Below are 23,964 nucleotides of genomic sequence, written 5' to 3'. Positions count from 1 at the left end.
CGGTCCTTTCTCTGACCTTTAATTGGTCCACGTTCAGTTTAAATGATTAAAAATGTTACAGATTTTAAATCTTCTCTCCAGCCAATATAAGCCCCGCCCCCTCTGAAACCCCGACCTGTGTAATGTAATGTAACATTTACAAAATAAAACCTCTGCCTTACAAACACATTTCAAGTTAAAAAAAAAAAAAGAAAGCAATATTCATTTCAGTATCGTTTTCATTTTTTCACATCTTGATTCATTTGAAATATTTTTCTATGTAAATATTGTTGTTTTTAATCTTCCAGATGTTTTGGTCGATTCACTCCAAACCAGCGTGACTCTAACAGCTGCATAAGAAACATTTGCATCACAATTCATTTTCATATATTTGACGACCAAACAAAACATATCACCAGCTCTGTGTGTCAACATAATGTAGAAGTACAACTAATTAAACTTGTTATTGAAAGTTATGACGACATTATGAATCAGAATTGAAGCCAAAAATACAAAATAAAACTTTATGTTTAAGGAATTCCTCGTTTAAATCTCTGAACTCTGGCATCTTTTCCCCCCATTATGGTCCTAATCTTCTTCCGCACTTTATCCCTTTGAATAAAAAAAAAAGATGTGAAGATAAATAAGGTTTGTCAACGAGAACACTCGTCTAATTAACGTGCCTTCAGCAATGTCTCCCTCTAGAGGTCGACAGAGAGAACTGCATGAGTCCCAGTCAAAAACAACTACGTTGAAAAGTAATTTCTGTTTCATTTTCTCCAACTTCATTTTGAAGTATTGATTTCAAGTGTTAAGTATCTTCACATCGGACAGTTAAAAATGTCAGTTCATCAGATGATTCAACTTCTTCCTCGCCGCAGTGGTCAGTAGCTGCAGGTTCAAAGGTCAGGAAAGTAAAGAAACATGAGGATTATCATCCGTCATGATGGATTTGATGTTTGTTTCTCTTCTTGAGGGACTGTTTAAGATCCAGAGGTGAAGATAAAAGATGTAAAACAATAGTCGGCTGCGACACATTTCAAACAGATTCTCGTTGAGCGACAAACACAGAAACAATCCAGTGATTCAAAGTTACAAATGTTTTGAGCTTAACTTAAATATTTCACACCGACACGTGAAGTAAATCGATCGTTTAATCCCGTGATTTGAAAACAAGCTGCGGATGCTTCGGACAACAATGACACGACAGATGTCTTCGGTGAGACTCGCAGGTTTAATGAAACAAGAACGAAAGATCTTTAAAGTTCATTCTCTTGAATCCGGAGATAGAAGGTCAAAGGTCACATCTGCAGACTCGAGTGACTTCTGACAGAAACCTTCGTTGACGTTCTCAAGGCAGCTCATGTTTTGGTTTGACTCGTGTAAACGGCAACAAAAGACAAACTCGGTCTCGGAACTCGCGTGTTTTTTTGTTTGTTTTTTCCATTGTGCTGCAGAAGAGCGTGAGATGAACGTGAGATGAACGTGAGAAGAACGTGAGATGAACGTGAGATGAACGTGAGAAGAACGTGAGATGAACGTGAGATGAACGTGAGATGAACGTGAGATGAACGTGAGATGAACGTGAGATGAGCGTGAGATGAACGTGAGATGAACGTGAGATGAACGTGAGATGAACGTGAGATGAACGTGAGATGAACGTGAGATGAACGTGAGATGAACGTGAGATGAACGTGAGATGAACGTGAGATGAACGTGAGATGAACGTGAGATGAACGTGAGATGAACGTGAGATGAACGTGAGATGAACGTGAGATGAACGTGAGATGAACGTGAGATGAACGTGAGATGAACGTGAGATGAACGTGAGATGAACGTGAGATGAACGTGAGATGAACGTGAGATGAACGTGAGATGAACGTGCACCTCCAGTCATTCAAAGGCCTTGAAAACAAATCCATGGTTGTCGTTTTTTTTCTTCAAACAAAGTGCTTAATGAAACATTCACGAGCACGTGGACACAAATACATCGTTTCTCTTGAAAAAACGTGACGAGAAAAAGACGACTACATACAGCTGTTGTCTAAAAAGGCAAGAAAGTCCGAGATGTTCGTGACGACGCGCACGCACACACACACACATGGAGGACGAGGTATCTGAAGAAATATTAGCCTCTTCACTTTGGTGCTTTTTTTTTTTCCCCAATCACACCCGGATCTCGACAGGAGAAATAAACGATCACAGATGAGCAAATGTAACATCAGACAATCCATAATTAAATAGAGCAAAAAACATACAAAAAAGGCGCAAACATAAAACTCATATCCAACGATCGTACATGTTGAACGGACATAAAATAACTCTCGTCCGTCAGGATTACAAATTGCTCCATAAAATGTAAAAACTTCAATATTTCTTTAGTCTTATTCGTAATAATAATAATGTTAAATGTCTGTATATTTCTTAAACGTTCCTATTATAAATATTTATGTGTAACACAAGGCAGAGACGATACGCTGGTCTCTGCCACACAAACACTCGTAGACACACCTTCTTATACGGTGGAGACACACAAGCTGCCAGTCACACGGATGGGGGGGTCGGGGGGGGCAGCAGGCTCTATGTGCGATTAAGGGTCTGGAAGATTCTGGATATTTGGAGCATTACAGGACCCGTCTCTGGGTCGTTCATCCACTGTGTGCTGTTGAGAGGGTTCTCCAGCATGTCTTCAAACGCTGCAGATGGAAAACAAACCATGAGGAACATTGTTTAAATCCTGTTACGCAACAACTGGACTGAGGTCGTCCAGCCTTGAACGGATAGAATTAAGTTTTTGAAAGTGAAAGTGGGTTTAAACTACAAGGTTTTTCTACAGTAAACATACATTTTCTTTATTCTATCTTTTCACTTATTTACAAGAGAAATTATGATATTTGATTAAACAACTGGCAGATTCTTACTTTGGTCAAACACACGGTGAATACCGTATTTTCCGCACTATAAGGTGCACTTAAAAGCATTTAATTTTCTCAAATGCGCCTTATAATCTGGAGCGCCTTATATATGAACATTGCCTGGTGGGTGACTTGTTTACAAATACTTTCATGACTCTGCGCCGACTGAGCCGACATGCCGTGGGCGGGATAACGCAATTGTGTCATCACGGGGTGGGATTAACGACGCACGTCACGTCACGGCAGACGTCTATGGAGTGATATTACTGCCACCGGTTTGAGCGAGTGTGTCTTGGTTGTTGTACACTCAGAATCACTCTGCTTGAAAGCTTTTAAACATCATTTGAACATCTTTACCATGGGAGTGAACCGAGTTGTCAGAACGCTTAATAAAGTTTTCCTTTATCTGACTGTTTTGTTGACATTCCCTTTAGCATATTTATGCACTTTTCTGGACCAGTTTGACACCTGTGATCTAGTGGATGCATAACACAACCCCAGTCAAACGTTTGACTGTATCTTTTATTCTATGCGACTTATAATCCGGTGCAAACTATTTATGAAAACACTTCTAAAATAGGCCATTCATTGAAGGTCCGCCTAATAATCCTGTGCGTCTAATAGTGCGGAAAATACGGTAAGTATCTGAAGATAAACTGTACCAAGTAAAGTCTTGGGGTTGGTTAAACCCAGCTGGACGACTGGATTCTCCAGAATGGCTTGGAAGAGTGGACTGTTGGTGTCGATGCCTTTGTCCAGGTCTTCAGGAGAAGGTTTTCTGTCTCCCAGCAGCCACTCGCACTGAAGAACGGAAGTCCAGGAGAAAAACATGATCAATGACGTGAAGAGAAGGACGGTTAAGATGTTTGACCAACGATACACTTTACAATCACCATATTTTTCTCACATCACTGTATCGATTTAAAGAAATATGCTTTTAAAATTACAAATCACATTTTATTTAGACCATTGTTATTTTTATCTACCCTAGTATTTATGGCTAATTTGATTTCAATAGTATAAACAATAAAACAACTTCATTTTTTAGAATAAACAAATACTTTTCAATTTTTGTGTTGCAATTAAACCTCTAGATGGCAGCAGTATTTACATCCTCCACAACTAAAGGAAGAATGCTGACTGAGGACGAGAGGATATAGTGAGTCCAGGAGCATTTAAAGCTGATGTTTGGACATATTTTGGTTTGAAAACAAATGAAAGCAGTTACGACTTCGTCAAGAGTCATGTGGTCTGTAAATACTACAACACCAGAGTCAAGTACTGGACAATACTACACATATATCCTTGTTACTACACTATCACAGCAACAGAGTCAAGTACTCGACAATACTACACATATATACTTGTTACTACACTATCACAACACCAGAGTCAAGTACTCAACAATACTACACATATATACTTTTAACTACACTATCACAACACCAGAGTCAAGTACTCGACAATACTACACATATATCCTTGTTACTACACTATCACAACACCAGAGTCAAGTACTCGACAATACTACACATATATCCTTGTTACTACAATATCACAGCACCAGAGTCAAGTACTCGACAATACTACACATATATACTTGTTACTACACTATCACAACACCAGAGTCAAGTACTCGACAATACTACACATATATACTTGTTACTACACTATCACAACACCAGAGTCAAGTACTCGACAATACTACACATATATCCTTGTTACTACACTATCACAGCACCAGAGTCAAGTACTCGACAATACTACACATATATACTTGTTACTACACTATCACAACACCAGAGTCAAGTACTCGACAATACTTCACATATATACTTGTTACTACACTATCACAACACCAGAGTCAAGTACTCGACAATACAACACATATATACTTGTTACTACACTATCACAACACCAGAGTCAAGTACTTGACAATACTACACATATATACTTGTTACTACACTATCACAACACCAGAGTCAAGTACTTGACAATACTACACATATATACTTGTTACTACACTATCACAGCACCAGAGTCAAGTACTCGACAATACTACACATATATACTTGTTACTACACTATCACAGCACAAGAGTCAAGTACTCGACAATACTACACATATATACTTGTTACTACACTATCACAGCACCAGAGTCAAGTACTCGACAATACTACACATATATCCTTGTTACTACACTATCACTATATATCACTATAAATCGTATCCTTGTATCGTGATATGCATCATATCAACTCATTGTTCACAATACACACTTGCATCAATGAATACCATCTGTTCGTAAGATAATTCAATGTTGATAAACAGCAGAATATATTTTGAGTGTAAAAAGAAAGAGTTTCAAGTCTTACTGCAGCATCTTGTTGGTTGTTGTTGACTCTCAAAGCATCAACCACTTCCTTTTCATCGAAGCCCATCTCCATCAACGCAATAACAGCCTGAACAACAAGTTGAAAAGCAGGTTGTCATGTTGTGTAACCATACAGAGAAGTCGTTGATCAAAGCAGAATCAAAGAACCCACCCTCGAATCCGCTCTAAATTCCCTTTTCCTGCGAATCCTCTTGAATATTTCCGTCAGCTCGTCTTGTCTGCTGCTCTCGTCTGTGCTGGACTGACTGGAAAGGCTGCGGCGAACGTTAGTTGTGGAGGCAGGAGCAGGAGCTGATGCTGATGAAGATGATGATGATGATGACGGTGCTGATGCTGGAGCAGCTGTAGCTCCTGCTGCTGTCGTGGAGGACGAGGAGGACGAGTCCTGACCCGGGAGCGGAGCGTCGACCGACGGGTCGTCCACATGTTCTATGAGCCACTCCATGGCCTGAGTCACCGACATGCTGTGGACAGAGAAGATAAAAACATGTTTCTTTCAATATTATCTTCACAAATATCTTTGAAAAATACACGATCAGCTCCACCAATCAGAGACGTCCGAGTGTACATGTCAGTATTGGTTGATTAACCCAGGGGTGGGCAATTAAAATTCTTCAAGGGCCACATTAAATTCTGTGAATGTCTTTAGGGGTCGTCAAGCAAAAAGAAAGATGAAAAAATCCCTTAAAAAAGGACATGCGTCATAAAGCATGACATTTATTAAGCTAAATAAGCTGCAATTGTATTCTTGTATAGATGAGTTTTTTTCAAAACATTTCTTCAATTAAAATAAAATGTTTTGAGGGATTAATATATGCACAAAAAAAGGAGGGAAGTTTTATGTGAACATTTAAATGAATAATAAATACAAAATACATTTGTTAATGCATTACAACCATTCATACATAGTCAAACTTTGACATTACGAGGGCTGCATAAATACAGTCAAAGGTTCTGGATTAACCTTAAAAGTCTTTTTATCAGTTGTTTCTTGTTACAACAGATCTCTGTTGGCAACATTTAAATTATTAATGTATGTCTTTTATATGTTTTTTATGAATTTATTTTACTTATTTGATTGTTTTTACATGCATTTATTTATGGATGGATGTTTTATAGCTGCACGGCAAAATCATTTCTCCTGTGGGGATCAATACAGTATCTGTCCATCCATCTATCTTTACAATATTGTTTATATCTCAATTTATAAGCGAGTCCCTCCATCGTTTCTATGGTTTCAACAGTGTTAATCCACTTCCTCATCATTTTAATCATATCTTAGTTTTAACTCTTCACCAAATATTGATTCTCTTGTTGTACAAATTCCTTCAGATTAGGGCTGCAAGATACATAGAAAAAAATTGATATCGCGATATTGGCACGTGCGATTTGCATATCGAAAACATGTGCGATGATTAAAAAAAAAATGTATTGTATAAATCAAGCATTTCTTAAAAGCGCACTTTTGACCAATCAGTGTCACGTTCTGTAAAGTTGTACATTTGTACTTTATGTCTTGTTGTCCTTTACGTCTCCATCCGTCTGTGCGGCGCAGATCGCTAGGCTTGGTTGCTATGGCGACGCGTCTTGCAGGCGTGCTGACTTAGCGCAGCTCAGTATATACACGGAAGTAATACTAACTTATGATCTAGTCAAACACTAGTGATCCAGTCACTCGTCTCTTTCTACCTCCTTTGTTAAAGCAACATATTGTAAGAACTTTTCATCTCGTCTCAGTTGTTTTCTTATAAGATCGTGAACTTCCCAACAAACCTGTCCGTCTTCACCGTATGCTAACGAGCTAAGTTGTTAGCGTCATTTATAAAGTGTTATGTGTGCGTGTACAAGGAGGTGGATTTATTATTGGTTTGGTGATATCACGACGCGCCGGCGGCTCCTCTCTGATGTCGCTCAGTTTGGCGGGAAACCGATGAAAAGTCCCGCGAGACTGAGCGTTATAAGTGATATTTTTATACGATCATGTCGGCACCGAAGCGCGGAAATACTCAAAGGCAAAATATCACATGGTTTTCCTTCTCTAAACCCCCGCACAGTACTCGCTCATGTGCGCGGCTACATTTTTAGGTGAAAGAAAAAAAATATCGCATTAATATCGATATCGCAATTCAAGACACCAATATCGAATAACGCAATATTTCCCCACTTGTAGATGTAATAAAGATTGTGCGAAAAAAACATCTTACATAAGATTTTGTGTATATTATTCCAGAAGGAAAGAAAGTACCAAAAGACGTGCGAGTGATTTGAATTATTGTTCTTAAATCATCGTTTTTCTTTTAGCCGTGTACTTTTACAATAGTGTTTAAAACAAATATATATTTATACAACATGAAGTTGTTTCAATAAATGATGTACGTGATTTTACTGAATAAATAACTACGATGGTAAAAACAAAGTAAACAGAATTAACGCAGTCACTACATGAGAACGTTTGAGAGGAAATTCTGACGTCGGTTTGTTTTTGTGAAGAGAAATCATCGCCAAACGTTCAAGACTTACTGGTTGAGTCGGAGCGCTTTGATGGCTCGACTCTCCCGGAAGCCCATCTCGGTGAGCTGCTGCAGGGCCGTCTCGTCCACGCGGTCCTCCTCGTCCTCGTCCAGCATGGCTGCACACAGAAGCACACGGAGTCAGAGCAGCTGGTCGTCGGGTCAAGCAGGTCCAGTTGCGGCGGCGATGAACGGACACAAGAGTGCGACAAGTTCACGTCGCTTCAAATAGATGCAGCTAATCCAGAGCAGCGAGACCCTTTGAACCAGAACCAAAGTATGACCGGATCTCTGAACCCGGTTGATCCGACGGTACGGACGTCACTCAGTGGCATCAGAATGTTGAGTTAATTTAACACTTCAGATGAATTAAACATTTTCTAATGAACAAAATAATCAATTATTGGAATGAGATTATTAATGTTAATTCTATGATGAAAAACAAACATAATCTTTCAATATAGAAATTATTTAATTTAATTATTCTCCAAAAAAGAAGATTTAAATGCTTAAAAAAGGCAGTTAAATGTCAGTGTTCAATTTAAAAAAATCAAAGTTTTAACATTTGAAAAGTTAAATTAAATTAGGTAAATTAAATGAACGATTATTGAAAAAAATATAATTGCGAGTATTTCCGAAATATTGTGATTGCGATTATTTATGCGAAACTTTTTCCAATGTCCTTTTTTTATACCTTTTTTTTTATCTTATACAATAAATGATCAACTTATTTCTCTTTGATTCTCAAGATAAAGTTATTTAGTAGTTATTATGATAAAGGAAAATTAAGCAAACCTTAAAATAAAGGGAGAAGGTTTATTTACTGTAATTACACTAAACAAACAAAACATATGCACTGCAAATACTAAAAACTAGTGTAAAAACGTGCTACAAGTGTGATGTAAACATTTATATTTATGAGTCAATAATAAATCAAACAAACTTCAGAGTAAAGAAAAGTGAAAACACTAGTCATTCTTCTTATTTTTCTTACTGCATATTTTTGTTTCTCGTGTGTTTAAGTGCATTTCCTGTCATACACAATAATGTTTTATTATTTAAACAATTTGAATTGTGTGATTGCATGAGGTAACTTTGTTGACACACACAAACACGCCAGTGGTGCGCACACACACACACACGCGCACAGGTGTGTGAATGCAGACACAAGTCTGGATTCAAATGAACGATGTCAGGATATAAAGATGAATTAATTGAACATTAAATAAAATCGCAACCTCAGCTATATAATAATCTTTTCTCATTATTTTCTCATTTTTGAACATCGCGATCATATCGATTCATCATTCGGCCATAAATTCAATCATTAAATATTCTGATGCCACTTATAAACGACTTCCCGAAGGTCTGAGACCTCCTGAGGGATCAATAAAGTTCTACTTAAAAACCAGCATATAACAGAGACCAGTAACAAGTGAATACTAGAAAGATTGCATTTCCAGAAGAAAATGCAGTGTGAATGCTGGCTGTGGCTGTAGCTGTGCAGTAGTAGTATTAGTAGTAGAAGTAGTCGTGGAAGTGTTAGTGGGATTAGTAGTTGAAGTAGAAGAAGTGGAATTAGTTGTAAAGGTAGAAGTAGTAGAAAAGTAAAATTAATAGTAGAATTAGTAGCAAAAGTATAAGTAGTAGTAGTATTAGTAGTAGTAGTGGAAGTAGTAGTAGAATTCGTCGTAAAAGTATAAGTAGTAGGTCAAACTGGAAGGAGTTGGATGTGAGTTGAAGATTTTTCCCATTGAAATGAATGGGGTAGAAGAAGAGGAATCAAAGAAAGAGTGGAAGAGATAAAAGAAAGCTAGAACATAGCCTGCATTTCGGAAACAAGCTGATTTGATAAAAGCTTGAATGGTTCAAATCGGATAAAATTTGTGGGAGGAGAAGCGGCACAAAGTTTAGGTCAGAAGAAAACAGGATCTCAATTGTGTGAATACTTCCCAGCATTCACACAATGAATGCTTCCCAGCATTCACACAATTAACCCTTGTGTTGTCTCTGGGTCAACGACCTCAAATACATATGTAGCTGTAGAGGGCGCTCAGTTTAATTAGGTAGAACTTTATTGATCCCTCAGGTGGTCTCCTTCAGGAAATTGTTTGTAAAAAATATGTATATTGTTTAACAAGAGTGTTTGAGGAACATCTACCGTTGGCCTTCTTGAAGAGCTCCACGGCATCAGGGTTCAAGGCAAGAAGCTTCTGTGCGACCTCGATGAGCGACACCAGGATCTTCCTGAGCTCCGTCTGAAACTAGACGAGCAGCCGAGTGTCAGGAGCGTCTTCCAAGGACGGGACCCTCTAGAACCCACTTACGTCTCTGATGTTGTGCTGCGTCACCGTTCGGTCGGTGTGGCGCGTCGTGAGGTTGGCGGTGGCCTTCAGGATCGCTTCCTTGTCTGGAGCCTTGTTTTCTTGTTTCTTCTGGAATGACAAGACATCAGAATTATTTACACAATGCAACTGGTGGGTCTGGCAACCATCAAAGGGCCGTCACTGTCATGTTGACACGTCATGACTCACTGATGATTCATTCTTCTGCAGGGACTTCATCACTAGTTCATCACAGTCAGACTTCGCTTTCATGCTCAATACATGAGTGTGTTGATGCGCTATACAGTGATATACAGTGATAGTGTAGTAACAAGTATATATGTGTAGTATTGTCCAGTACTTGACTCTGGTGTTGTGATAGTGTAGTAACAAGGATATATGTGTAGTATTGTGGAGTACTTGACTCTGGTGTTGTGATAGTGTAGTAACAAGGATATATGTGTAGTATTGTGGAGTACTTGACTCTGGTGTTGTGATACTGTAGTAACAAGGATATATGTGTAGTATTGTGGAGTACTTGACTCTGGTGTTGTGATAGTGTAGTAACAAGGATATATGTGTAGTATTGTGGAGTACTTGACTCTGGTGTTGTGATAGTGTAGTAACAAGGATATATGTGTAGTATTGTCCAGTACTCGACTCTGGTGTTGTGATAGTGTAGTAACAAGTATATATGTTTAGTATTGTCGAGTACTTGACTCTGGTGTTGTGATAGTGTAGAAACAACGATGTATATGTGTAGTATTGTCCAGTACTTGACTCTGGTGTTGTAGTATTTACAGACCACATGACTCTTGATGAAGTCGTAACTGCTTTCATTTGTTTTCAAACCAAAATATGTCCAAACATCAGCTTTAAAAGCTTCTGGAGTCATTGTATCCTCTCGTCCTCAGTCGTAATTCTTCCTTAAGCTGTGGAGGAAGTAATGACTACTGCCATCTAGAGGCCGGATGTTTAATTGCAACACAAAAATGAACAAATGCAGTGAATATTTGTCATGTTAATCACATTATTTTAAACAGTTTATTCAAATATTAACAATAGAATAACTATGATTAAAAAAAATTAATCAAAAGGCCAAAATATAAATGAATCATTACAGTGCTTTTGAATATCAATACAGTATCATGGGAAAACATATTGCTATATTCAAGTGTGTCAGTATTTTGTTACACCCCTACTATTTAGTGTGTGTTTAGAAAATGCAGATCAAGAAAAAATAAACCAGCTTCTGTACTTGAATTAAAAGAGAATCGTGATCTTACCTTCTCTTCTGTGCTCACGTCGGCCATCTTTGGAAGGGTTGGTGGTGGTCTTTTCTTCACGAGCAGTAAAACATCTGGAACAGACATTGGGTCAACCTACAACTGTAAACGGTCAATTAAAATATCACGAGATTGGAGTTAACGTGCCGCACCTTTGTCCTTGATGTTCTCATCGGCCACCGTCTTGGTGTCGGTGAGGACTCGCTCTGTAGCAGCATGGATGAGTTTGTGGTGGGTCAGGGTTTTGGGGTCTTCAAGATTTCCGTGAACATACTAAACAAGAGTTGAGAGAAAAATGAAAAATTCATGTCAACAGCTCACACTCACCAAAGTTTTCAATCAACAGAATGTTTCATGACAACAAAAAGCAATTAAACCCAAGAGAATTTAAATGTAATTACATGCATTTTGTCATTTGATTACTTTGATTAATTACAAAAATATATTCAGGCAATAAAATTGATAGAAATCTGAAAGATGATACAAAGTTTGTATATTTCAGAATGGAAATAATAAAACAACCACGACAATAATTATGATATACGAGAATAAAAAACGTGTTTTTTGTTGATATTCTGTGTATTAGTTAGTTATTTAAGTATTGTTGATTATTTATTTTTGTTTATCCATTTTTTTTAATGTCTTATTTAATGTCCTTCTAACCGTCTACTTCATGTTTTGCATCTTGGGTCTGAGAGGAATACAATTTCATCTATGCTGTATGTCTTAATACATGTATATTTGACAATAAAAGAACTTGAACTTGAATAATAATAACAATTCGTCAACATTGTGAGACAACAGTTGACATCACTCGGTTTAAAATGGAACAACAACACCAACAATCACTATCATAACAACAATCATAACAATAATCTAATCATACTATTCCAAACAACAGAAACATGGGACTGTTTTGTAGATACCTTGGAAATAAAACAAGGATATATGTGTAGTATTGTAGTATTATTGTGGAGTACTTGACTCTGGTGTTTACAGACCACATGACTCTTGCCGAAGTCGTAACTGCTTTCATTTGTTTTTAAACCAAAATATTTCCAAACATCAGCTTTAAAAGCTGCTGGACTCACTGTATCCTCTCGTCCTCAGTCATCATTCTTCCTTTAGCTGTGGAGGACATAATGACTGCTGCCGTCTAGAGGCCAGAAGTGTAATTGAAACACAGAAATGAACAAATGCTCTGAATATTTGCATGTTAATCAAATTATTTTAAACACTTTATTAAAATATTAACCATAAAATAACTCTGATTAAAATGAAATAATGAAAAGGCCAAAATAAAAATGTATCGTTACAGTATCATGGAAATATTGCTATATTCAAGTGTGTCCAGCTGACATTAGATCTTCAGTCGTTATTCAATAAAAATTCCCGGAGGAATCTAAAAGCGAGCGAAGGTAAACGTAGTAACGTGTCGTGTACGTCAGCGACTCCTGGAGGTGAAACACACTCTGGCGCAGTGACGCGCTGGACGGTAATAAACAGTAACTTAACCACGTAAGCCTGTGAAACATGATTACTGTCCTCTATCAAACTTCCTGGTCAGGAAGAGCCAAAGACACGGTGATCCCTGCGAGCGCTTTAATAATTGATCACCAGACCTGAAAGAATGGCTGAGATAGAGCCGTTCAATCTCAGGACAGGAATGTCTTCTTTTTTTTTGAATTGATTTTTGTAACATCGTGTATAACGAATGCAAAACATCCTTTTGATGAGGGAAAGTATTTCATTATTTTTAAAATCCTGAGAAATGTTAAGGTTAAACTGTTGTATAGTGAACTTCCTCCTGTTGGTCGTTTCTACTGCGTCGACATTTATATAGAAACTGTGCAATGAAAAGTCACATGACTCTGCATTTTCCACGAGACTCCATCATGACAGTGTAATAACACAGTTAATATATTGTTGCACTCGTTTTGCAACAGTGTGGCTCTATTTATACTCCTGTCATGGTTTAAAATAAATGTTTATCATTTAAAATATATATAGATTTATCATTTTTTTTAAATGTAAAAAAAGAAATTGCACTTTACCTTAAATTTAATTTATATCCATACATTTTAATCTATTTTTATTTGTCTGCTGTCCGGATCATTAATATCATTTAATTGTAGTTAATTAAAGGGCACATAATGTGTTGATTTAAGTGTCTCTTCAATTGTTTTAGGACCTCTACTGACTCCTTCAAGAAACATCTTAAGACGTTTTTATTTGTTCAGGCTTTTCCTTGATTTTCTGGAACTCCTGTTGTGTTATCAGTTGTATCTTGTCCTTTAAAGTATATACTTTATTGAATATTGTTTAAGCGCTTTGTGACCCTGCGCTTTACAAATAAAAATGACTTACTTACTCTATTATACTCAGTTTCTTTTTGCACAAAACTCTCATTTAATAAAGATATTTACATTAGAAAATACGCTTAAGCCCCGCCCACTTAAAAATGCACTGTTTTGGCTGAGAAGAAATCTCTTCCAAGCAACCACGACAAGTTGCATTCAAGGACTCACGTACATTTCAAACTCACCCCTAAAACTCCTGTTAACTCCCTATTAAAAAACGAATAATAAAAATAAGGTTTTCTGCTTAATGTACACATTACAAAAACACCTAAAGGCAGAAGTAAGTCTCACCATGTTTACATAAATATTTATTTTGTTTATTAACATGTTGGTTCTTAACTCATTTAGGGCTTCTAGGGGAGGACACCTGCACCAGAGTGATGTCACAATGTATAATTTAAACCGTCATCTCTTTCAGACGAGAACTTTATTAAGGAATAACTTCAAAACGGAGCAACGTCGTGATGAATGAACGACTGCATTTTGAAGACTAACATTTACAACATGTGAAGAAGTCAGAAGAGTTTTCACATAAGGTGAACTTTAATGTATTATTTCATTTTTAAATGTGGCAAATTCTGTTTTATTAATCCATTTTGTTCTCTACTGTCGTCACCACAAAACAAGTTATAAGGTGTTCTGGTTCTGACTCTTGCTCAAAGGCACTCCCATCACTCACCCTCACAGTGACTCACAACTCTTTGTGTTGTTGTGGCAAAAGTTTCATTTGTTGTGTTCTTGTCACGACGACTTGTGTATGTTATCATTTTTAGTACAATAACAATAAACTCTTAGCTCGCAGGTACAGGTGTGTGTTTGTCGTGAGACACGAGGTTCAGGTGAGTGAGTGACGTAGGTGTTGACCAGGTGTGACAGACAGGGGGGGTGATGTCAGGATTGAGGGGTGAACAGCAGATGAATTATAAATAGCGAGTCTACCCGGAGACCGTCAACACAAACAACAAACCTACATGTTTCAGACACTTCTCCTTCAGCTTCTCCACGCTGCTGTCCTCCGCCACCTCCACCAGCCACTCGGCTCCGTCCATGGTGCAGATGTGAACCTTCAGCACTTTCCCCGCGAAGATCTTCTCCTCCTGGACGAACATATCCGCGGCTAATGCTAGCTGAGGCTAGCTAGTGCCAGCTAATGCTAGCTAGTGCTAGCAGCGTCGCTCTTCAAAATAAATCCACAGACCGCGGCCTCGTCTATCTGAAGGCCATGGTTCGGCTCCTGGTGTCGGGCTTCGGTGCTGCTGGGAACCGGTCCGTCCGCTCCGTGATCTCTGACGTGTTTTGTTTTTTTTCTCTCTCTCTCTCTCCAGGTAACAAGCGAGAGACGAGCAGCCTATTTTTACTGGACCAATGAACTTTGAACTTTGATGGCAGCGCCCGAAGAGCATCATGGGAGTTGTCGTTCTTCCTTTTAAAACGCGTTATTCGTCTTTATATAGTTATACTGGGGCCACATTTTAGATATTATTACAGGGGCCATCAAGCAAAAATAAGGGAGCGAAAAGTGTTTCTAAATATGTATTAAAAAGTATTTTAATTTGATATAACCTTTATTTAAAAACATCTGACATCAAAGCACGTTTTCCAAATAAAGCCGAGGACAAAAGCCCTGAAACAAACAGAAACCATACAATAACATAAATAAATAAATGATTATTATAAAATATGAGGATCATCTGTTTGATCATGATCTTTTGACCTCACGGGGGCCACATAGATACATTCAAGTGGCCCCTGAGGTCATTATCATAAAACTTTATCAAAACATTAATACTTTTTCCACACAAACAATTGTATTTTTTTAACGTGCAATAGACACATTTCATTTGAATAAAATGGCAATAAGTAACTAAAAGTATGAGGGAAACAATATTTTACGTTATTTTCTACAGTTTTTTGAAATAAATAATATGAATAAATGGATCCAAAAAAGTATTTGGTGATTAGTTTTTTCTATTGAAGGTTAATATTTACTGTTATTTCAAGGTTTAGTGAACAAATATTTGACTTGTTATTTGGTTTCCATCTCACATAACCTTTATTTTATTTAATCCAAGTCAAGATTAATTAAAATAGACTTAATAAAGTCTAAGAATTACCCCAAGTATCCTGTAGTACTCACTTGCTCCTCTAGAGGGAGGCGGATACTGACGACGAGCTACATTTATTTAAACCTTAAAACTCTCGTGTTGACTTTTGGTTTTAATGTAATGTTTTCTTTCGTATTTGCAGAAAAAAAGTCGTGAAATGAAAAGTATTTAACGGAATGTATTCTATGAACAGAAGCAGCGACACAAATATGATCCAAGTTTACACATATTTTCCCTTTATTTCGTCCACAAACATACGTCACACGTTTGAACAGGAAAACAATTTTCTGCTAAAAAGGTTTTATTGGAGAAGAAAACATTTGTATTTATTACAACTTAACCCAAACTTTTGTTTCAACAATTTGAAAACCACCTGCTGATGAACAACTTGATCACGAATAGACTGAACATTAAATTAATGTTTAAATGTTCCATATTTATGTTTGTTTTACTAAGAAAACATCATCTTTTTAATAAAGATTCACGATGCATTTGCGTCGTAACTATATAAAATATATTTCCTTAAGTATGACATGCTTCGGTTTGACAGATTTCTTCAACAAAATCTTGTTTATAAGAAGAACTTATTACATATTTACAGCCACAGGAAGTGGGAACAAAGTAACAGAAGCAGGAACTAAAACAACGTGTGTGTCACAGAAGGAAGTGTCTTCATCAACAACGTCTTTATTTAACGTAACACAAACCTCAACATGTGAAGAAGTTAGAAAAAATACAAACGTACAAAACAAAAGAAAATAATAAACTGAGAGGAGATTGAAGTCATGGTGTGTGTGTGTGTAGATACACAGAGTGTGTGTAGATGTAGATACACAGTGTGCATGTGTGTGTAGATACACAAAGGGTGTACATGTGTGTGTGTAGATACACAGTGTGTGTGTGTGTGTGTGTAGATACAGAGTGTGTGCACGTGTGTGTAGATACACAGTGTACATGTGTGTGTAGATACACAAAAGGGTGTACATGTGTGTGTGTAGATACACAGTGTGTGTGTGTGTGTGTGTGTAGATACAGAGTGTGTGCACGTGTGTGTAGATACACAGTGTACATGTGTGTGTAGATACACAAAGTGTGTGCATTTGTGTGTAGAAACACATAATGTGTGCGTGTGTTGATACACAGTGTTTGTGTTTGTGTGTGTGTAGATACAGTGGTTTTGTGTGTTTGTATAGATACACAGAGTGTGTGCATGTGTGTGTAGATACACAGAGTGTGTGGTGTAGAAGTGAGTGTGTGTAGATACACAGTGTGTGTGTGTAGAAGTGAGTGTGTGTGTGTGTAGATGCACAGAGTGTGTGTGTGTGTAGATACACAGAGTGTGTAGATACACAGAGTGTGTGTGTGTAGATACAAAGAGTGGGTGTGTGTAGATGCACAGAGTGTGTGTGTGTAGATACACAGAGTGTGTGGTGTAGAAGTGAGTGTGTGCGCATGTATGTGTGTGTATAGATACACAGTGTGTGTGTGTGTGTAGATGTGTGTGTGTGTGTGTAGATACAGAGTGTGTGCACGTGTGTGTAGATACACAGTGTACGTGTGTGTAGATACACAAAGGGTGTACATACACAGTGTACATGTGTGTGTAGATACACAAAGGGTGTACATGTGTGTGTGTAGATACACAGTGTGTGTGTGTGTGTGTGTGTAGATACAGAGTGTGTGCACGTGTGTGTAGATACACAGTGTACATGTGTGTGTAGATACACAAAGTGTGTGCATTTGTGTGTAGAAACACATAATGTGTGCGTGTGTAGATACACAGTGTTTGTGTTTGTGTGTGTGTAGATACAGTGGTTTTGTGTGTTTGTATAGATACACAGAGTGTGTGCATGTGTGTGTAGATACACAGAGTGTGTGGTGTAGAAGTGAGTGTGTGTAGATACACAGTGTGTGTGTGTAGAAGTGAGTGTGTGTGTGTGTAGATACACAGAGTGTGTAGATACACAGAGTGTGTGTGTGTAGATACAAAGAGAGGGTGTGTGTAGATACACAGAGTGTGTGCATGTATGTGTGTATGTAGATAAACAGAGTGTGTGTGTGTGTGTAGATGCACAGAGTATGTGTGTGTGTAGATACACAGAGTGTGTGTGTGTGTAGATACAAAGAGTGAGTGTGTGTGTGTAGATACACAGAGTGTGTGGTGTAGAAGTGAGTGTGTGCGCATGTATGTGTGTGTATAGATACACAGTGTGTGTGTGTGTAGATGTGTGTGTGTGCGCATGCGTGTGTGTGTGTAGATACACAGTGTGTCGACAGTGTGTGTTTGTGACTTCACTACACAACCTTCACACCAGCAGGTTTTTTCAAATCTCTGAGCAAATCAAGTATAAATAAGAATAAATAAAAGGAAGGAGAAACAAAAGTGTGACGTTAGTATAAAAGAATATAAAAATCTATCGCTCGTCTTTTGTCTCTTTACAAAAATAAATGGTCGGAAACATCTGCTCATTTGGGCAGAAGTCCCATCTGGCTGGTGGGCGGGCTGGAGATGCCCTCGGACCAGTCGGACATGTTGGACACGGGCGAGGAGATGGACCACTGGTCGGGGGAGCCGGGGGAGGGCGTGAGGAAGGGGTGGTCGGGGACCTGGACCTGGTGGCCCGGGGTGTTGTCCATGGTGCCCGAGTAGCTGTGCTGGGAGGGCGGGGTGAGGAACTGCGTGGAGGCCAGGCCCTCCTGCGGGAGGATGGTGTGGAGGTTGCCGGTTCCCTGCTGGAGATCCGCCGAGCCGAAGCTCTGGCCGGAGTTCTGGTGGAGCAGGTTCTGCATCTGCTGCTGGATCATGTGCGGGCCCAGGCTCTGGAGGTTCTGGTAGGGCATCATCTGGGACAGGTTGTTGTGCAGGGAGGTCATCATGGGGGCGCCTCGGAGCGGGTTGAACTGCTGACCCATGCCGCCGTGCATCAGCCAGTCGCAGGGCGCCGCCGGCAGGTGGGTGAGGCGCGGCGGCAGCGGGTCGAACTGCAGGCGGGCCAGGTCCTGCTTGCTGGGCATCATGTGACCCAGGTGAGGGTCCGACAGGCCCTGCAGGTGGTTGAGCGCCACCGACGGCGAGGGCTGGAAGGGCGACGTCATCATGGGCGGCGAGGACACGTCGGACACGTAGCCGTGCGGCGACTCCAGCGAGTCCACGGGCGACATGACGGCCGAGCTGTCGGCGAGCGCGCCGGGCTTCCCGTCCTGGGAGTTCTTCTTCTTCACCTTCAGGTCTTTGCCGTCCTTGCAGCCGATCTTGGCGGCGGGTTTGCGGGCCTTCTTGCCGTGACCCGGCTGGTGCTGGTGCTGCTTCATGTTGCCCAGGTAGCCGTTGGGCGAGCAGAGCGGGGGCGACAGCGTGGAGCCCAGGGACCCCCCGTGCATGGCCGGGCTCCTCGCCACGTTGTACTCGTCCATCAGACGCACGATGTCGTGATGCATCCTCTCCTGGGCCACGTCCCGGGGCAGCCGGTCCATGTGGTCCGTGATCTCTCTGTTGGCGAAGTGATCCAGCAGAACCTTGGCCGTCTCGTAACTTCCTTCTCTGGCCGCCAAGAACAGAGGAGTTTCCTCCTGAAGGATTCCAACGAACACGTCAACAAACAACTCTTTTTATGTAAAAATACTGTAAATATATTACTTCTTATGAAGGTATAAATGTTTCATTGAAATATAAATGATAGAACTGTGAGTAGAAAACAATAGATCAATAAGTTCTGATTTTGTTTTTGTCTATGACGGTTATTTCTGTGTATTTATACGTTTATTTATCTATATATTTGGACATAATACATATATTAATATATAATAATATATAAGAAAGTAAGTAAGTACATTTTCCAGACCAGGGTCACAAAGCGCTTAAACAATCAAAACAAAAGTAAATAAAATACATACTTAAAAGATCAAGATAACAATATATAATAATATATATTATAACATAATAATAATACATAATAATATATAATAATACAGAATAATATATAATAATACATAATAATTTATAATAATAAATAATAATAAATAAAGATATATAATGATAAAAATAATATATAAAAAATTATAATAATATATAAAAAATTATAATAATATATAATAATATATAATGATACAAAATAATATATGGTATATATAATAATATATATCATAACATATAATAATACTTAATAATATATAATCATATATAATATATATAATAATATATACAAATATGTAATAATATATAATAACATATAATAATATATAACAATTTATAATAATATATAAGCATATAAAACAATATTTCATTATATATTATAATATATAACAATATATAATAATACATAATAATATATAATAATATATAATAATATATAAGCATATATAACAATATTTAATAATATATAATAATATATAATAATATCTAAAAAATATGTAATAATATATAATAACATATTATAATATATAACAATATATAATAATACATAATAATATATAATAATATATAAGCATATATAACAATATTTAATAATATATAATAATCTATAACAATATATAATAATACATAATAATATATAAGCATATATAACAATATTTAATAATATATAACAATATTTAATAATATATAATAATCTATAACAATATATAATAATACATAATAATATATAATAATATATAAGCATATATAACAATATTTAATAATATATAATAATATATAACAATATTTAAAAATATATAATAATACATAATAATACATAATAATATAAAATGAATAGTGACGAAGACCTTGTTGTTCTGCATGTCCTTGTTGGCAGCGTTCTTCAGCAGCACCACAGCTGCCTCCACGTTGTTGACGGCTGCAGCCCAGTGAAGCGCAGACTTACCTGCAGGACCAGATAGTTAGTGAGACTCGAACTCTTTAACTAGCCGTGACTGGACTCAGTCAACTCACCGAAGTCGTCGATGGCGTTGACGTCGGCGTGACAGTTGATCAGCTCCTCCACCATCCCTCCTATAGGCAGCCGCGCCGCCAGGATCAGAGGAGTCGTGCCGTCGTGCATCCGAGCGTCCAGGTCTGTAGCACGATTCCTGATCAGGATCTGAAGACACGTTTAGAGGATTATTACTGTATTGTTCTGTCCATCATTATTTATCATTACATTATTACTGTATTGTTCTGTCCATCATTATTTATCATTACATTCTGTCCATCATTATATGTTTACATTCTGTCCATCATTATATATTTGTTTACATAATTACTTTATTGTTCTGTCCATCATTATATATCTTTACATTATTACTGTATTGTTCTGTCCATCATTATATATCATTACATTCTGTCTATCATTATAGATGTTAACATTCTGTCCATCATTATCTATGTTTACATTATTACTGTATTGTTCTGTCCATCATTATATATGTTTACATTATTACTGTATTGTTCTGTCCATCATTATATATCATTACATTCTGTCTATCATTATATATGTTTACATTATTACTTTATTATCCTCTCCATCATTATATATGTTTACATTATATCTTCATCATCATCATCATCATCCTCGTCCTCATCCTTATCATCAAAATCATCATCATCTTCATCCTCATTATCTTTATCATCCTCATCCTTATCAACTTCATTTTCATCATCATCATCATCATCATCATCATCATCATTATCATCCTCCTCCTCCTCAGCATCTTCATCTTCATCACCATCATCCTCATCCTCAACATCATCATCATCACCTTCATCATCCTCCTCCTTATTATCTTCATCATTATCTTCATCATCATCATCATCATAATCATCCTCCTCCTCCTCATCAGCATCTTCATCACCATCATCCTCATCCTCAACATCATCATCATCACCTTCATCATCCTCCTCCTTATCATCTTCATCATCATCATCATCATCCTTCTCCTCATCATCAGCATCTTCATCTCCATCATCCTCATCATCATCATCACCTTCATCATCCTCATCCTTATCATCAACATCAACATCATCATCATCATCATCATCATCATCATCATCATAATCATCCTCCTCCTCATCATCATCATAATCATTCTTCTCCTCATCATCATCAGCATCTTCATCTTCATCACCATCATCCTCACCATCATCATCACCTTCATCATCCTCATCCTTATCATCATCATCATCATCATCATCATCATCATCACCATCATCATCACCATCACCATCACCATCACCATCACCATCATCATCATCATCATCATCATCATCACAATCATCTTCATCTCTCACCTGGAAGACTCCTTGAGCATCAGCAGCTACAGCAGCATGCAGTGGAGTTCTGCCCATGTTGTCCTGCACGTTGGCATCAGCACTGGCCTCCAGGAGCCTCTTGGCAGCATCAGAGCGGGCGTAGCGGGCGGCCAGGTGAAGAGCCGTCTCACCTGTGCGGTCGGTCTGGTTGTGCAGGTTCGCTCCCTGATAGATGAAGTCATTGATCACGTTGGCCGAGGAGTCCTCCTCCTCCTCGCTGTTGCCCGTCTCCACGCCGCCCCCGCTGCAGGACGCGATCATTAGCGGCGTAAATCCATCTGAAGATGAAGACGAGCAGAAGAAGTGCCTGGTCAGCTGACAGAGAGATCTGGAGAGGCTCGGATCGATAATATCAAAGAATCCGTCAGTCAAGAGCGGAGCCGACACGTCGTCTTCCTGGGCTGAATCATCACAGCTTTACACATCGATCATGATTCACATCAAGGCCTGAGCTCCGGCTCGGCTTCAGAGGGAAGGAAAGCTGCAGGATCCAGGCCGACGCTCCCTAAATCTGCAGCAGCTCAACCTCCACTAGAGAGTTCCTGCTTCAAAAGATCTGCAGCTCATCATGCTGCACATCTGATGGAACCTCTCCAGAGCTGCTCCGACACGTTGACTTAAATATATATATTTATATATGTTTATATATGTTTATGTTTCCTTCACTCAGACGACAATCGAGCAATGATTCGTACGACCAGGAATCATGATCTCCTGAGACAGAAGAAGAGCTGCTGCCCCGAGGACATGAAGCTGCAGCATCTGTGACACACACACTTACACACACTTATATACACACACACTGATATATATACACACACTGATACACACACATACACTTATACACACTTACACACACTTATATACACACACACTGATATATATATACACACACTGATACACACACATACACTTATACACACTTACACACACTTATATACACACACACTGATATATATACACACACTGATACACACACATACACTTATACACACTTACACACACTTATATACACACACACTGATATATATACACACACTGATACACACACATACACTTATACACACTTACACACACTTATATACACACAAACTGATATACACTCACACTTTTACACACTCACACACACTTATACACACACACTTATGTACACACACACTGATATACACACACACTTATACACACTTACACGCACTTATATACACACAAACTGATATACACACACACTTTTACACACTCACACACACTTATACAAACAAACTTATGTACACACACACTGATATACACACACACTTATACACACTTATATATACACACTTATATATACACACACTTACACTGATATACACACACATACTTATATATACACACACTGATATACAGACACACTTAAACACACTCACACACACTTATATATACACAAACTTGTATATACATAAACACTTATATATAAACGCATACACTGATATATACACACACTTATATATACTCACACACACTTACAAACACACTTATATATACACACATGTATACACACACCTATATATATATACACACAAAAAAACATACTTACATCCACAATTATATACACACATGCACACAAACACACACACATATTGCATTCGCACACACACAAGTATATACACACACATGCACACACTCACACCCTTTAAAATGTAAAATGTGTTTTAAATTAACTTGATTGAAATCAATAAATATAAAACATAAAAACTGTATTGTAATGATTCCATAAAATAATAAAGAAAGGAAATAAAAGTTAAATTAAATTAAATTAAATTAAATTAAA

At 38.0% G+C, this 23,964-nt stretch overlaps 2 protein-coding genes across 2 annotated transcripts in view; both read right to left on the bottom strand.

Annotated features, from left to right (window-relative positions):
• Window positions 1-1,899: 1,899 nt before the first annotated feature.
• On the bottom strand, window positions 1,900-15,146 carry ubac1 (UBA domain containing 1). The gene is made up of 10 exons (XM_087811697.1): window positions 14,741-15,146; window positions 11,562-11,682; window positions 11,410-11,483; window positions 10,127-10,234; window positions 9,961-10,063; window positions 7,810-7,918; window positions 5,441-5,753; window positions 5,270-5,356; window positions 3,557-3,695; window positions 1,900-2,675 (listed from the first exon to the last, which is right to left on the bottom strand). Exons 1-10 carry the CDS (start codon window positions 14,876-14,878, stop codon window positions 2,560-2,562), a joined length of 1,308 nt encoding a protein of 435 aa, XP_087667823.1. The 5' UTR covers window positions 14,879-15,146; the 3' UTR covers window positions 1,900-2,559.
• Window positions 15,147-16,087: 941 nt separating this feature from the next.
• Window positions 16,088-23,964, bottom strand: part of LOC148090065 (neurogenic locus notch homolog protein 1-like) — an 80,173-nt gene continuing 72,296 nt past the window's right edge. The window contains exons 31-34 of the mRNA XM_087811638.1: window positions 22,137-22,435; window positions 20,802-20,949; window positions 20,636-20,733; window positions 16,088-19,444 (exon numbers count right to left, since the gene is read on the bottom strand). Coding sequence (XP_087667764.1) covers window positions 18,341-19,444; window positions 20,636-20,733; window positions 20,802-20,949; window positions 22,137-22,435 — 1,649 coding nt within the window. The 3' untranslated portion in view covers window positions 16,088-18,340. The remainder of the gene's footprint in view (window positions 19,445-20,635; window positions 20,734-20,801; window positions 20,950-22,136; window positions 22,436-23,964) is intronic.

This window comes from Callionymus lyra, chromosome 1 (assembly GCF_982586985.1).
Source record: "Callionymus lyra chromosome 1, fCalLyr1.hap1.1, whole genome shotgun sequence".
NCBI lineage: Eukaryota > Metazoa > Chordata > Actinopteri > Syngnathiformes > Callionymidae > Callionymus > Callionymus lyra.
Note: the sequence above shows the minus strand (reverse complement) of the source record. Positions and strands in the feature narration are given on the sequence as shown.